This window comes from Myiozetetes cayanensis, unplaced genomic scaffold (genome assembly GCF_022539395.1).
Source record: "Myiozetetes cayanensis isolate MyiCay16 unplaced genomic scaffold, myiCay2020 scf1, whole genome shotgun sequence".
NCBI lineage: Eukaryota > Metazoa > Chordata > Aves > Passeriformes > Tyrannidae > Myiozetetes > Myiozetetes cayanensis.
The window spans coordinates 44,477,575-44,494,439 of record NW_026086604.1 but is presented as its reverse complement, the minus strand read 5'-3'; the positions used below and the strand labels follow the sequence as shown (position 1 = coordinate 44,494,439).

General features: G+C 42.9%; 1 protein-coding gene across 2 annotated transcripts; it reads right to left on the bottom strand.

The window, feature by feature from the left end:
• Nucleotides 1-258: 258 nt before the first annotated feature.
• On the bottom strand, nucleotides 259-13,838 carry AQP4 (aquaporin 4). Of its 2 annotated transcripts, none has more exons than XM_050317967.1 (5): nucleotides 13,581-13,838; nucleotides 8,948-9,362; nucleotides 7,867-8,031; nucleotides 7,432-7,512; nucleotides 259-4,869 (listed from the first exon to the last, which is right to left on the bottom strand). In XM_050317967.1, exons 1-5 carry the CDS (start codon nucleotides 13,652-13,654, stop codon nucleotides 4,591-4,593), a joined length of 1,014 nt encoding a protein of 337 aa, XP_050173924.1. In that variant the 5' UTR covers nucleotides 13,655-13,838; the 3' UTR covers nucleotides 259-4,590. The 2 variants fall into 2 exon arrangements, with proteins under 2 accessions (XP_050173924.1, XP_050173932.1); XM_050317975.1 differs by lacking the exon at nucleotides 13,581-13,838 and adding an exon at nucleotides 13,405-13,519.
• Nucleotides 13,839-16,865: the final 3,027 nt, after the last annotated feature.

The following is a 16,865-nucleotide window of genomic DNA, read 5'->3' as shown; positions in this document are numbered from 1 at the left end:
CTGGGCTTAAACCGCGACAACATACCAGCATAATTTTTGCTTTAATTAGTTTAGCTCATTTCCTTAAAGATATTAAATCTCTTGCACAAGCACCTCTCTTCACTCTTGTATATTTTTCCACAGTAAATCATTCATTCTCAGTTGCACACACTTCCAGACTCCTCTTAGACATGTTCTATTGATTGGATTTGGGTTTTTTCCTTATAGTTCAGTCTGAGCTTTAGAATCATTAAATGTTTACAATAATCACATGATGCCTTTTTTTCTTTTTCACAGATACTTTATTTGCAACAGTAGTGTGAGAACAGTAGAATACATGTGGGAACCAGATAATCAAGTATGATTTTATAGTGCATTTTTTCAGTAGATTATTCCAAACGTTACATATTTAAGTCCTATAACATTAGTTCTGGTATCATGGTGACTAAGCATTTAAACAACAAGCAGTCTTGTGGAAAAAATCCATATATTGCTTTACCTCATTTGTCCTAAATTTCAGACTGCAAAAGTGTGATTTAGATCACGTTAAGTGGGTAGTAAATACTTCAGTCTATATTATACGTCTTGTCTATTTAGTAAGTCCTTGAGAAACTTAGATACACACTGGCTGAATCGAGATACAAAAAACTGTGCATGGTGTTTTCACCTCCTACCTTGAAAAGAGAGGCTCACAACGTAAATTCTCACATATTTTAATTAGATTAAAAATATTGGATGGTGTATAATATACTGAATGTGTTACGCAGACTACAGGTAAGATGTTATAGAGCACAGCAGCAACTGCTCTACCATCAAGCAGTAGAAAAGTAGAAATTTGATGGCCACCTAGCTTTCTACTGTGGCAATTACTAATAATCAGAAATAAAGCACACTTTGAAAAGCTGATATGCAAATACACATGACAAGCCCAAACATTGTATGAGATGAGTCTCACTCCTGCTTTCACTGAAAGAATGAACTTCCAAACACTTCAACAGGAGAAGTGCTGAGAACTCAAATGCTGCAGGGTTTTTTATTTTTTTTTTCCTGAGAAAGAATTTGGGTGATAAACTCCTTAGAGTTCACACAACCTAAAAGGTATTTGTGTGTGCCAATAGAATCACCCTTAGCTTCCCTGCTTTCTTTTCTGAAATCCAGTGATTAAATAAGAATGTGTTTGTTAGAGTGCAAATGTAGTGTAGAAAACAATCATGCCATCGAGGAGTGAGACTCATCAATTTTTTTTTTAGAACCCCAGAATTATGACAGACCTGGCACACTTCGGTGATAACCATCCACCTTAATATACAAAAGACATTTCCCACCACAACCAGGAAATGCTTTAAGAGGCCATCAAGTTATGTTATGAGGTGCAATTTAGAGCTGAAGAGCTTTAGAACATAAATCTCATTCAAACATTACCAAAGTACGTATTTTAAAACAATGCTAAAGCAAAAGTATTTCAAATCCATAAAAATGTCATGCTAGTCTATTATTTAACCAAATCTGACTATTGTACAGTGATGATACCATTGCAAAACATCTTACAGGAGCACATATCACTGTGTCAAAGCTAAATCAAGTCCTAAGAGATGCTGAAAAGTGATGTTCCCTTTTATGAATGGTGATCTCTTGTGGTGAGGCAGAACCACCTGTGATGATGGACACTTCCAAGGATTTACTTTAGCGTGGGTCATAAACCTCAAGTTGAATGCATTTTCTTCCAAAATTAAGTATCCTGCTGAGAGCCTCTGATTTTAGAAAAAAACAACAGTGAAGTACATGACAGAAGCCACCAGAAAAGCTCAGGACCATTTCCACTGTAGTCAATGACAAACTCCTCCATGAGTCTCATTCTCTGGGAGCAGACCTACCACATATTGCTTTCCTGCTAATGTCTGATAGCATGGCATCATCCTTTACTGTCTAGTGGTCTCTATTTTAGCTTCTCTTCTGTCCCCTGATCTTTTCACAAGTCTCAGGATCTTATGTCCAATACTCTGAGAGAGGAGTTCTCCTGGGACTGGTTCTGAGTGATGCACTTCATTAATACAGTGTGTTTTAATGAAGAAGATCCTCCTAACAGAGGTGGCTGGTGCTATGCTCACTTTATGCTCACCTCAGCAGCAGAATTAGGCTGGATGAGGAAAACACACATAAAGCCATTTGTGTAAAGGACCCTTAGGCATAAAACAAATCACAGCTTCTTATTTAAATAACACAGTACCATGCAAAAATCAGAAATTAAGGAGTGTCTTGAAACACAAAAATGCAAACCTTTGCTTAAAAATCCACCAGTTCTATGTGTATGACACCGTACTTGTGGTAAGTCATGCAAAAGGTTTAACCAAAGTGTCCCTTTAACAAATACAGCATTTGAACAATATAAAAAAAACCCAAACCCAATCCAAATGCCTAGACAAAACTTCCCCAACGAGTTTTCAACTTCTGGTTGAGTCTGTTTAGCATGGTGTTTACCCACCTGAGCAGAGGTATAACACCACACCTGTGTTGCCCTTCCCCAGAAGACTTAGTCCTTGCTGCGGGAGGGAGCTCTTATCTGTGGTTTGACATTGTTCGCTGCAGGTCCCCAGCCATGCCCACGCCCTTGGACCGTGAGGCTGTCCCTGTGTCGAGGCACAGCTAAGGACAAAATATCAGCTGCTTTATGAGACTCGACAGGTAGCCACTGCCACGAGAGGGAGCATGTCAGGAGTGGGGCTGTCCCTGGGTCACACAAGGAAACCCTGTCCTGTGCCGGCGTGCGCTACATGCTGTGCCTGGGTGGAATACGGGAGAGATCACGGTCCAACTGCAAAATGCATGAAGGAGTCATGGATCTCATGCTCAGTGCAGGGAACTTGTGCCATGCTAACTGGGTTTAAGACAAGAAAAATGTGAAACTAGGAAAAGGACTACAGTAGAGACACACTGGGACTACGCAGTGCTGCAAGTAGGGGCAGTAGAATTGCACTTGGATCATCGTGCACAAATTCGAGGGTTGCAGGAGTTTATTATCTCATTAGAAACATCTAATTCCCTGTAATAAAGATTGCATGTAGAGTATGTCAAAGAACAGACAAGGCTAATACAGCCCACAGTCAGGAGTAATACTTTTTTCTTCTCTTCTTGCTAAATAGGCAGGAGTAGCTTCCAGTTTAAATAAAAACTATGTAATTACAGTAATAATACCATGCTCCTGACTGCTTTTCAGCTGCCTATTGTAAAACTCAAAGCTGCAGATCAGAAACAAAAGCAGTAAGTCAGTAACAGCTTTATAGAAATGTTCTGCTGGGATGATTATGTCTGTCAAAATACTTCTATAAGGGAAAGACTGTTTACTGAACATATTTCACGTACCTTTCCCCCTAAAATACCCTGCGCTTGCATCTTTTCCTAACACATAAAGAAAACTTATTTAGAGCTGGAACAAGAAAACTTAGCTAGAGCTGGAACAAGCACAGATCCCATTCAAATAGTCAGGCATCACAACAAAAAGCCAGAAGCAGTAAAATTTTTATCATCTGTTATAAAAAAAAATTCACAATCAGTGTCTCGATACAGTTAAAAGTTAAAACCTCTCTACATTACTAATAAATTAAAAACCCCAAATCTCCAACCATCTTGTAAGAAAATAGGTAAGTAATTTAAACCTTTAGTTTATATAAATTAGCACAGAAATCTGTATTTGAACAAGTGCACTGAAAACAGATAAGCCTTCTTTTCTTCTGGTATCTCTTGTAACAGGAAAGCCTTTATATTCATTGCATGACCTTGAGAGGCAGCTAACACTAAATGGTCAATAGTCAAACCCGAGGAGAGTGTTTCACCAGATAGACAATGACAAGAGGGAGATTGGAGTACAGTCAAATGCTTTGCAGCCTTATTACCATACACTTCAGCATTCCATTTTCAGCATATTTACTCTTGGAGATGAAGGTAATGTATTTATTAGGCAAATCACATGAGTCAAATTTGATGGATTGATATACTTTTTTAAAAAACCTTCTAAAGTATCATTTTCTCCGAGGTAGTTTGCAAGGAAATAGTGATGTACATGAGTGGAAACAATACTCCTTTGCTTGACTGTGGATAAAAGTCTTAAATACTGCTAGTGCTGTCCCTGAACCTTGCAGAGAATGCTTAATGGATACGATGTTATAATCAGAGCTGACAACAGCCAATTAAGTGTCAGAAGAACAATCTGATAAGTAGGTCTTCATGTCTATAGGCATTTCCTGGTATGTCTTAACTGTCAATCTGAACGTTAAAACATTTCTATCTTTATCTCATTATGGACTGATTTATTAAAGGAGAATGTTTTCATCTCTTTTTTTGATTTTGGGGTTGCTCCAGAAAGAAGGAAAGGAAAATACTAGGAAGAAGTCTTAATTTGCAATAATAGTTGGGGAATTCTAATTATAGCAAAGTCCTAATCCTCCAACTGAGCAGGTGTATGGTTTGGTGACACCAATCCATGCAGCTGCCCACACCATAACTTTCAAGAAGTGGTAAATGCTCAGTCTAGAGGAGATCTGTTTCTTTAATAGGTGGAAGGATATCTGTGGACGTGCTAGGAGGCTGCTCTCTGCTTTCAGTGCTTCTTGCTAGTCATACAGAAGACAACACCTCGCTGGATGGATCTCTTCCCTTCTTGTCCTCACCCCTGTCAATATCGATCACATGGACTATGCCGGGCTTCAGGATCAGGTCATCGGTCTCTACTTGGCTCCTGCTATCGTCCACCTCGATGTACTTCCCTTTGGAAGGCTGGGTAGCCTTGCCGAAAACATCTTTGAAACGGCGCTTGAGTTCAACGTCTGGGCAATAGACGTACTCGTAAAGAGCACCAGCAAGGACCGCTCCTATTATTGGTCCCACCCAATATACCTGCAAAAAAGAGGTGGAAAAAACCCCAGACATTAAGCTCTAGAGCAGAAATAAAGAAGCCAGGGTATCAGAGAAAAGCATGTAAGTACAGACTTTACCCAGAAATGTTTCTACAAAATGCCCTGTCCCAATTATTAAAACCAACTCTGCAGAAATGCATGGTCACATTGCTCCCTGGTTTTCATGAAACAGAATGAGATCTGCCATCCTACCAGTTTATGAGTCAGAGAAGCACAACTACCAGAGGTTTCACAGATGGTGACCTGGAGCTCAACGTAAACGAGTGCTCTAAAATCACATATGAAGTTGTTCAAAAGGCAGTCTCTTATTAAAGGCTGTAGTCCTTGGTATTTTTTCTTTTTTCTTTCTGCCTTCTCCCTCTCTCTCCCAGCTATTTCAGCCCTTTCAGAAATACTCTGTAGTTACCTTGCATCCAGTCATCTAAACCGTCTCACATCCGTGGCTGCAGCTCTTCCCTAAAAACTCCTCTCATGTCACTGTTTCAGGAATCACCAGGCAGGGGACCCCATGCAGCAAAGAAGAGTAACCTACACTGACATGCCAGTTACTAATTTTCTGGAGCAGGTTGGCTAAGTGGCAGTGAAGTTATGGACATCTCGACAAACAAAGGTCATCCCATCTGGCTGCCCTACCTTCTCCTGTTAATAGAAACCAGCTTTTTCCCCCCGCTCTGTATGGGAAATTTAACTTATTTTTTTAAACTTTGTCCAATAATACAAAAGTACAGGTTCCACATCCTCCTCATTTCAACTAAACAGAGCTGTAACATTGACACAAAAAAGGCCACAGATCCTGGTGGAGTCATGTATGTCAAATATATCTCTGTAATCACATACAACATAGAGCTGCTCTGGCATAGCTTTACTTTTAAACTAGCAGTGATAGAAAGATTGAGAAGCAGCCTGACATCTTCAAAGTGAAATAATTTTGTCAAGTTTTACTGATCCATCTCTTTACAAGAGGCCTCCTCTAACTTTTCATTGCTCATTGCCAGCTGTAGGCCATATATTTGGACTGTTTGCAAAAAGACACCCAAATGAAACGTTGATATAAAAAGGTAATTTTCTTTCCGCATTTTCAACCAACATGACAATTAACTTTCAGGGAAACAAAACGCTTCCTAGTGTACACATAAACAGTTCAACTTCAGTACTTCAGACTCAAACTTCCAAAATAATCCAAATTTGGCTTTTAATCCTACGGAATACAACAGGCAGTCAGCTACCTGATAATTGGATGTGAATAAGCAAACACAATGAAGATAACCCAACTTCATAGGTACCTATCTATTTCAGCATGACACCCAGCAGTTTGGTAACGTTAGCAGGTGCCAAAGCCCACAGGCTTCTGTGAATGGTATGCCAATGTCACTGCTCTGGAGGAGGAGAAAGGGCTGTCTTTCCAAGCGGCCAGGACAGTAACTAAGCTTCTCCTACAAGTTTCTCCATGGTACATTTGTTTATTGTTTATAGCTTTAGTTATAAATTACAGGCTTCGTCAGAGTATGGATAATTGATCTTGTGAAAAACTACAGCAGTTTTTCATATGAACAAGCCATTCACTGATAATGGGTAAATCTGTCTCAATAGGATAACTCTTGGGAACAAAGTTACACATGGTATCATGTTTGCAGAATTGCAGCCTTAGGGCCTGAAGACAATGCTACTTCTGTTATTAGCTGCAGTGAGAGCAATGTGGGCTTCATACTTTAAAAATCAAGAAAATCCTTGCATGCACTGTAATATGCAGCTCTTCCACTTAGCATTGAAAGTGTCCCTAGAAGTGCTTTCCCTGTCCATAATTAGGTGAGGCTGAGTTGAGATCCGTCTCTCTCTTATAAAATATGAAATGATTTTTAATAAGTTGGATAGTAGGATGCTGTAGAAAATGACTGCATCATTCACAATCTGTTTATCACATTGTTTCCTGCACAACTGCTCCTAGTTAAGCTGACGCTTTCAAACTGAAGCATGTAACATCTGGTCTGGTTTGGAAAGACCAGACTGCAACCTCTTCATCTGTCACTATAAGCTTTTGCTGAGGCAGGTTGTCCCCCAGGAACTGCAACACAGAGGGTCCCTCCTCTCATTTTTATATGTTTGCCCCAGTTTGCTGCAGAACCAGGTGAAACGTGAAGTCAACAGAATTACTTCCATAACTGCTCACGACATGACCAGCAGGGTTTGCAATCTGCCTTGGAGGATTTTTCTTTCCAGCAGTTCAATTCTTTCTGTTTCACTGCATTACTTTTTTTTTGTTTGTTTGTTTTGAACTTTTTGTATGATTTCCTTTCTACCCCAGCTACTAGCTCTGCAAAATGCCCCCTGAACAGTAAGATGGTATTCCAACATGCTTTATACTGCACTGCAGTCCTAGGTGAGGAGCACAATGATAGTTAAGCCTGGTGCAGGTCAGTGCCTGCCTTCCCCGGTGATGGTTTCTACGGGATGTACTGGGAGAGAGAGTTAAAAGCAAATGACGTATGAAAAATTCTGATAGCTGTTTGTCGCTACGGTGAAGGAAGCATGAAAGTAGAGTTACCCATTGGTTTTCCCATCGCCCCATGATGACAGCAGGTCCAAATGATCGAGCAGGGTTCATACTGGCACCGGTGTAATTGATCTAAAGCAGAGAGAAAATGTTACCTGTTATTAAAGTCTTGACGATAGGGATTTGATTTCTAAGGGACACCCTGGTTTTGTATGGCTTCTCATCTTGACAGCGGGTATCATCACTCTCCTGAGACTTATCACAAAGTTAATAAAGTCGTCACATAAACAGCCAGAAAAGTTCTGGTGCGACACCCTACCCAAGGGACACTCCTGCAAACTCCAAAGGGTTTTGGCATGGATCCATAAAGAATACAGCAGCTATATAGCTATAACGGCTCTAAAGGTCATAAAAGTTTCCATTTACTTCTGAAGCAGTCATAAAGGGTAAAGGGATCTACTTTTTAATGAGAAATCATTAACTTACAGCAAATAAATGTCCAATTGCAACAGAAAATCCAATTGCTAAAGCTACTGAACCAGTGACATCACTTCGTTTTGAATCACAACTAGCAAAAATAGTAAAAACCAGCTGGAATGTAATTATCAACTCCACCAGGAGTCCATGCCCAGCAGAAAGATCTCCATGTACCTGGAAGAAGGGAAAGAAACACCAGAAATGAAGAAAAGGTAATTTCATAAATCAGAAAGCCATCACACACATTATTTGTATTTCAGTGAATAGTATTTCTAAATGTTACAGAGTAAAAGACAACAATGAACTTTTAGAGGTACAGATTCCACCCTCTCTGCTTTCCTTCCTTTTTTTTTTTCTAACTTTAAAATATTTTTTTATTTTGAGAGCTATGGAAAATCACTGCTGGACTGAGAACAGAAGGCTTAACAGTAACATCCAGTAAGAACTTCAAAGTTAGACTGCAGAAGTATAGTTTATTTTTACACAGGGATTTGCAAATGCTGCACTTCCCTTTCACCACTTTTTTTCTTGGGAGCACTGTAATTTACTATTCAATTATAAATTCATTAATTAGCCCCGACTTAATTAATTTAAATTTCAATTAAAAATTAAGCCGTGTGCGGCTCAAGTGCATTTTTAATAAGTCCTGCAACAGGGCTAACTGATGGCATTCCTTATTAGTTTAGAACAAAGCTGAAATCTAAGCCACAATCTATTTCAAAAGTATGTCATTTTAAATTGATGTTTTTTCAATCCCCATCATAATAGCATGGAATTAATTTCCCCCCTCCCCAGCCCATATAAAAATGGCATTTCACGCATACATTATTTAAATTTTGTATGTAAATTAACATTACCTGCTGTCATCAGATTTGGGGAAGTTCTAGGAAAGAGAACTTCTATAAAAAGAACAGCTATAGATAGTACAATGCATAAACCTATCCTAAGGAGAGCTTTAAGCCATGTCTAGATGTAAATAAAGCAGCAAGCTCTTAAAATCTCTACTTGAGCTCCCTTCATTCTGCGTGACACTGATTATATTTTTTTAGGATCTAAGCTAGTCTAGTTCAAGAGCCAGAGAAGTGATTACCGCAGTGACTCCCAGGCCTCCTACCACGCTCGGAGGTGTGACAAGGTAAAGGATGCCTGCCCCCACGATGGCTCCCAGGCACTGGGCAAGAATGTAGAAGACGGACTTTGCGAGGCTGATCTTCCTGGTGCAGACCATTGCCACGGTCACAGCAGGGTTAATGTGGCCTCCGCTGATGTGTCCAAAGCACTGCACCATGGTTGCAATGCTGAGTCCAAAGCAGAGGGAGATAAGGACCATGTCTACAGGCAAGGGCTTTTCTGCTCCACCCCAGTTGATCGTGGAGCCGAGGCTGAGGAGGACAAAAATGAGCATGGCCAAAAATTCTGCCGAAACGGCTTTCCAGAAGGCCTGAGTCCAGACTCCTTTAAACGCCACCATAATTCTCTCACACTTACACAGACGTCCACACTTACTGAAAAGGAAAACAAACCTTCATCAGAAGTCACCAAATGCCTCTTGCTCTCCTGTTAGGGGTTGCTATTCAGCAGACTTCGAAGAGAAGGCTGCGACACTGAGTATCATTGGTCTGGGACAACCACAGACTACACTGTGTCCTTAAAACACAACCAGTGTTGGAGTGTCTGCAGGACTCAGGTTAAATAATCATTCCTTGAGATAACTCTGTCTTATAGTTTCAGCTCCCGAAAAGCAACCTCTGTATATTTTGAAATTATTATGAATAAGTGTATTCTTCCACGCTAGCTGACTTCTTTCTGATTTAGAGGCTGTGTAACTATACCACTTCAAGTGACCTCTTGATCAACATGTTCATTAAATCAGTGAGTATCCTCTTTTTCTATGCAAATCTATATTTTTCACAAAGCAGGTAAGATAATTCAATAAAAAGTAGTAACTTAGTCAAAGACTAATGTTTTTGATGACAGCGCAGTGTTGGGAGTTTGCCCTGGGAGCTAGAAGAGAAAGTCTATTTGCTTGAACACTCACATAGACCAATATTTCAAATTATACTTATGCAAAGAGCAGTTTCTTCACTGTGGAGGTAGGGTGAAAATTGAATTCAGGCAGAAGAATAGATGCAATTCTACATTCTGACCTTTAAATCAATTGTGCAATCAATAAAGTGCTTTCTTTCGGGCTAATGATGCCAAGTGAGCTGGGGAATAGACCAATATTTTTCTGTATGTGCGGTGTGCAGAACTCTGCATGGCTAAGAAAAGAGTGTCTTGTTTTTTCTCTCTGTCTGGAGATGCTATTTATCAGTCTGCACTGCCTTCCTGATGAGTTACAATTTTGCTAGATGTTCAGATACCTATGAAAGTGGGTCACCAAAGAAAAGTTATTTGTGGTATTAATAAATTAGGAGAATAAGCCAAAAGGGAAGCATTTTAATGAGTTTCTAAGGCATGCTAACAAGATTCTTCTCTAAAAACAAAAGCAAAAAACCTCCAACCCATCCAAGAAGCAGAAAACAAAAGAAAGAATATTCAGCTGCTACATTTGGGAACAGAATTTCAAGTGAAAGATGGATGAATTTATGCTCAGTTATCTGAGGTAACTAAGCTACAATGCATATTTAATATCAGTTACATCAGAAAGAAGCATAAAAGGCATGTCTGCCCTTTTCAAGTTATTGCAAGAGGAATGGACCATAAATTTCTTAAGAGTTCCAGTGAGTTAGGGAAAAGCAATTTAATCCTGTGACTGGAGCAAATAAGTTGTTTCCCTGTCTCATTTCCTACGCTAATTTACTCTGTGTTTTGGATAGGACATCTGAACTCTATCTCAGTTCTCTGGACTCTCATGTAAGAACAAAAATTACATTATCTCCTACAAATGGCTGTTGTAAAGTTCTTGTGAAGTGATCTGAGACACCTGAGCAGGACTTGCTCTACTAGAGAAGTGAAGCCAGAATCTCAGAAGAGAATAAAGTCATACCTCAAATCTTCTGATTTTGGGTCAAACTCAAGACAAATGGAAAGATGTTTTTGTAAGATCTCACATTAACAGTCAGTTAATGATCAACCATCTAGACTAGATTTTTGTTCAAAATGACCCCAAAACCGTTGCCTCCCTCAAAGCTGAAGCTCAAGAGGTATTTGGTTGCCCTTACCTTTGAACCCTATGCCCAGCTTCACACTGAAACTTAAAGGCTTACCTCTGACACCCTTACTACTTCCTCACTAATAATTTATCTTAGTGACCTGAGTAAGACATAGGTGCTATAACATACTGAGAAAAGCTCATTTTTCCTGGGCATGTCCCAGGTGAACATTTAATATAGGGATGACGCATATCAGGAAGCCCATGGAAAAGAAACCTGGATGCACAGAAAGGGCAAACAGCACTCACCTACCCTTTCACTCATCAGCTCAGTTGGATGCAATCTGGATTTCCCTGAGCAAAATGCAAGCCCTGGTGTTATATTCAAGGCTTTTGGAAAATTTCCAACCACCAAGGGCACTGTGAGGGGAATGTAGGCTTATGGAGCATGGGAGGGAGGGGTACGGTGAACTCCTGGTGTCTTTGTTCAAGTGTGCCTGACCATCTCTTTCTGTACGCAGAGAACAGTGAGATCTGCAAATTAATCACACATCATCTTCCTGTGAAGTTGATAGAAATTGGGGTTTGTATTTGGCTTTAAATAAGCAGTTGGCTTCTCACCAGTTGTGGAAAATCTTGGAAAAGCACATTGAGAGTGAGCATGTGCACAGGTGCACACGTGGAAGAGAGGGACAGGGAGGATGTGGAAGATCACACCTTCTGCTGAAATGCTGATGGGCCTGATCAGAAGGAGGGTGCCACTTATGAAGGACAGATCTCATAATGCTTCTCCAGCTGAGACCACATCCAGTTAATCCAGTCAATATTATTTGCAGCCCTGAAAATGCAAAACTGTTGCATGCAAGCCAAAAGCTTCAAACACAGAAGCTTGCTCGTCAGCATAAAGTGTTGGTTTTTCTAAAACATCATACTACACAGAACTCCACTGTCAGTCATACTTTTACAGTTAATGACCTAAACATCTATTTTTAATCCATACATGTTTTTCTGAAGCAGTCTGTTTTTCTACAATTTCAACACCCAGCAAAATGCTCAGCTGTCAGGGTCAAATTTTTCTTTCAAACTGTGCACCTTTCTTCCTAACAGCAAAGCCTCCTATAAATGCTAATAAAAGCTTAATACTGTGTTTGAACCCCGAGTCCAGGTTTTCAGTTAAATCCAAAGGTGATCAGCAACTTAAAAATCAACACTATCTCCAACATATGCTGTTTTTTCAGCATGCAGTTAAACTTAAAGCCTTGACATGAGACAGTGATGGCTGTGACAGGTCTAAAACTAAAATGGGACTTTCCAGCAGCTAAGATTTGCCATCAAGTTGCAAAACAATTTTTCTGGAGTAGTTGTTGTTCATGGTTTCCTTAGATAAATCCAAAATACAACAGAAAGACACTTTCAAGTTATAGTCACACATTAATTTCACGGGGGGGGCCACACTTGAAATTCTCTAGTCTGGACTACAAGATTACACAGTGAATTGTGTCTGATAGGATGCGAGGTGGGTTTTGCATTGCCAGCAGGGCTTCAGGCACGATTATGGCTTCAAAGCCGTAACAATGTAAACCATAACAAAGGTTTCAATACAAATGTCAAACAGCGTTTTAAAAATTCTCCTTTTCTACCTAATACAATTTCAGAGAGCAGAGCACACAGCCTGGACACGGGCTTGTGGCCAGCCACTCCACACGACACTCCTGTCACATACAAGTTTTGTGCGTTCAGTGGCTATTTGCAGTGGCATCTCCGCAGCAAACTCCCACACCGCCGACCTGGGCTGGCACCGCTGGCTGGAGCTCAGGTGGACAGCGGGCACCCGCTCGCCGACTTTGGGGAAGGAGTGGGACAGGTTACTCTTGCAAAACAAATGCACTGACATAGGGCTTGCTTGTAAGCATTTTACCTCATTTTCCAATACGATATTAAGAGAGCAACTGACATGGACATCTACAGGAGGTGGGGAGCCTCGGAAGCCCAGTACCGCAGCATTTTAGCTGAGCGCACCACTCTCCACTGCGGGACCGCAAGTGGACAACAGAACAAAGTTTTAGCGTGCGGAAAAGGAGAGGGAGTTTGGGACTCCCTGCCCCCTTCGCACCTCTGGTGTTAAAACCGATAGGTCCCGTAGTGCCTTCGGGAAGGGGGTGCCCTGGCTGCCATGCCTCGGTGCAAAACGCAGGAGAAAGGCAACAACCCGGAGCCCCTCACCCGGCTGCGCACTCCTCCCGATGACTGGGCAGCTGGGGGTCCCCGTGGGAGCGGACACGGGGCGCCCCTCCCGCAGCCGCGCACCCCGCTCCCCGAAGGTTTCCCTTAAAGTCATCTTTGGCCTGAGTGTGTGGGGGGGGATGGCGGAGGGGCTGTCCCGCCCGCCTGCCTGTCTCCTGCCTGCCGCCTGCTTTCCCCCCCTCCGCGCCCCGCGGGGGCCGCGCACTCACCGGCGGCGCGGAGCGGCCGCTCCGTCGCTCATGCCTCCCCGGCGGGCGCGGGGGAGCGGCGGGGCCGGGGCGGGCCGGGGCCGGGGCCGGGGCTGGGGCGCGGGGCGGGGCGGGACGGCTCCCGACGGCTCCCGACGGCTCCCGAGCGAGCGGCTGCCGCTGCCGCGCTGCCCTACCTGCTGCGCCGGGCGGGCGGCGGGGACTCGGGGCGCGGCCGCCGGAGCACCGGCTGCGGGTCGCTTGTGGTCATGTGCCTGTGCAGAGGAGTGCAGGGGGGTCGCGGCTGCCGGTCAAAAAGAAGCGGAGCGGGGCTGCCCGGCAGTGGGAAGGACTCAAAGGTTTCTCAGTTTCTTCTCTGCCACTCTGTATTGAAGGGGGAAAAAAAAAAGCCCTAGCAGCTCTGCAGCCAGGGAGCTTTATCCATCTAAAATGCCTATTAGTACTTTAATAGAACTCTACTGGCTACAAAATCATAGAATCATAGAGTATCCTGTGTTGGAAGGGACCCACAAGGATCGAGTCCAGCTCCTGGCTCTGCACAGGACAGTCCCAAGAATCACACCATGTGCCTGAGAGCATTGACCAAATATTTCTTGAACTCTGGTACTGTGACTGTTCCCTGGGGAGCCTGTTTCAGTGCCCAGTCACCCTCTGGAAGAACCTCTTCCTAATATACAACATAAACATCCTCTGATACAGCTTCCTGCTGTTCCCGTGGGTCTTGTGCTTGGTCACTATGGAGAAGAGATTCGTACTTGCCCCTCTGCTTCCCCTCGCGAAGAAGCCCTGGACTGTGATGAGGTCTCCCCTTGCTCTCCTTTTCTCCAGGCTGAAGTAAGCCAAGTGACCTCAGGCACTCTGCATGTGGCTTCCCCTCTAGATCCTTCACCATCTTCATAGCCCTCCTTTGGATGCACTCTAATAGCCTTATATTCTTCCTATACTGTGTTTTCATGGAATCATAGAATCATTGAATCAACCGGGTTGGAAAAGACCTCCAGGATCATCGAGTCCAACCCTTGATCCAACATCACTGTGGTTACTAGACTATGGCACTGCCACATCCAGTCTCATCTTCAAAACCTCCAGGGAAGGTGAATCCACCAAGTCCCTGGGCAGCCCATTCCAATGTCTGGTTTACACTCCATAAAAAATTTCTTCCTAATATCCAACTTAAACCTCTCCTGGCAGAGCTTAAGATTGTGCCTTCTTGTCCTACTGCTGGTTGTCTGGGAGAAGACACTGATGCCCACTGGCTACAACCTCCTTTCAGGTAGTTGTAGAGAGTGATGAGGTCTCCCCTGAGCCTCCTCTTCTCCAGACTAAACAACCCCAGCTCCCTCAGCCTCTCCTCATAGGACTTGTGCTCGAGTCCCTCCACCAGCCTTGTTGTTCTTCTCTGGACCTGCTCCAGCACCTCAATATCCTTCCTGAACTGAGGGGCCCAGAACTGAACACAATACTCCAGGTGTGGCCTCATCAGTGCTGAGCACAGGGGAAGGATCACTTCCCTGCTCCTGCTGGTCACACTGTTCTTGATGCCATTGGCTTTCTTGGCCACCTGGGCACACTGCTGGCTCATGTTCAGCTTCCTGTCAATCAGTACCCCCAGATCCCTTTCTGCCTGGCTGCTCTCCAGCCACTCTGTGCCCAGCCTGTAGCGCTGCATGGAGTTGTTGTGGCTGAAGTGGCAGGACCCGGCACTTGGCCTTATTGAAGCTCATCCCAATGGAATCAGCCCAACTCTCCAGTCTATCCAGGTCCGTCTGAAGAGCCCTCCTGCCTTCCAGCAGGTCGACACTCCCCCCCAGCTTGATGTCATCTGCATTTTGCTAATGATGGACTCAATCCCCTCATCAAGATCATCAGTAAAGGTATTAAATAGAACTGGGCCCAACACTGATCCCTGGGGGACACCACTGGTGACCGGCTGCCAGCTGGATGCAGCCCCGTTCACCAGCACTCTCTGGGCCCGGCCCTCCAGCCAGTTCTTAATCCAGCACAAAGTGCCCCTGTCCAAGCCATGGGCTGCAGCTTTTTCAGGAGAATGCTGTGGGAGACAGTGTCAAAGGCTTTGCTGAAGTCCAGATAGACCACATCCACAGCCTTCCCCTCATCCACCAGGTGGGGTTACTTGGTCATAGAAGGAGATCAGGTTGGTCAGACAGGACCTGTCCTTCCTAAACCCATGCTGGCTGGGTCTGATCCCTTGTCCGTCTTGTAGGTGCTGTGTGATTGCGCTTAGGATGATCTGCTCCATAACCTTGCCAGGCACTGAGGTCAGGCTGACAGGCCTGTAGTTTCCCGGGTCCTCCTTGCAGCCCTTTTTTGGCATGACGTTCGCCAACTTCCAATCATCTGGGACCTTTTCATTGTTGTGTTTTTATTTGGTGAAGTTGCTAAATTCAATAAAGTTTTACCTAGTGTGGAATGCCAAATGGAGGTCACTGGAAAATACTGTTTAAATTAGACCATGACGATCTCTGCTGAGGAAATTCACATGGACCCTACCCAATGCCTCTATATCATGAAAACAACTCAGTGAAAAAATAGCTCTTCATATAATAAGAAAAACCACAAAGTTGTCTAAGCTCCCAGGCACAACTATTTCATTAGAGAATGCATAGAAACTGTCGCTTGAAGAAGACATGGGTGAAAATGGAATGAAGTACCTAGAAAATCCTTTTTTTCCAGCGGCCTAGACTTTGCATGTAGTAGAAGAATCTGTGCATAAGATATATAGAAAAAATTCTAAGGGACATGTTTAAGTATAAAATGAGGCTAAACAATATGTACTGCGATGCATCCATGCATCAACTGTGAAAATAAAAGTTTGGCATGGTCAACCAGCCTGTACAGGACACATTGTACCAGATAATCCTTCTAACCATGAGAAAACAGTGCAAGATCTGAAGAACTAGGATGGACATGGAAACCATGGACAGAAAGTCCTCTCTTAGATTCTGCTAGGAGATTGCAGATAATAATTTACAACAGTGAAAAGCAAGTATAATGTGTAACATTATCAATTAAGGATGCCCTGGACAAATTTGTACACACAGCAATGAAAAAGTCACGTTCATGTGTTAAATACTTACCAATCACAGTTTATGGCAAATACAGGTTATCATAAAGTATAAATGTAGGTGTTTGTCCCAATTTTTCCTGCTCTTCCCCTAAAGCCACGTCATAAAAGATACCAAGAGACATTCACAATTTGATGGCAAAAGAGAAACTGCAGGCTTGATCTTTGCTTTTCTTGTTTTCAAGCTTTACTTCGCTTGCTTATGTCTTGAGTTAGTCAAGACGAGGAGGAGGGGTACGGTCATCATTGCACATCTCTGTTCTTTCATTTGGTGTGCTTGGTTTTTCAATCTATGCCCTCCAGTCCTAACACTGTCTTGTTGACGCATGAGGCCATAATTTACTACATATACCCAAAGACTAACTTCTTCTGTCAA

What these genes read in the sequence shown, in the direction of transcription:
- AQP4 (XM_050317967.1), bottom strand. Translation starts at nt 13,654, where the DNA reads ATGACCACAAGCGACCCGCAGCCGGTGCTCCGGCGGCCGCGCCCCGAG. An exon ending in CCGCCCGCCCGGCGCAGCAG is followed by an intron (nt 9,363 to 13,580) that starts GTAGGGCAGCGC and finishes TTTCCTTTTCAG; the next exon opens with TAAGTGTGGACGTCTGTGTA. An exon ending in CAATTGGACATTTATTTGCT is followed by an intron (nt 7,513 to 7,866) that starts GTAAGTTAATGA and finishes TCTCTGCTTTAG; the next exon opens with ATCAATTACACCGGTGCCAG.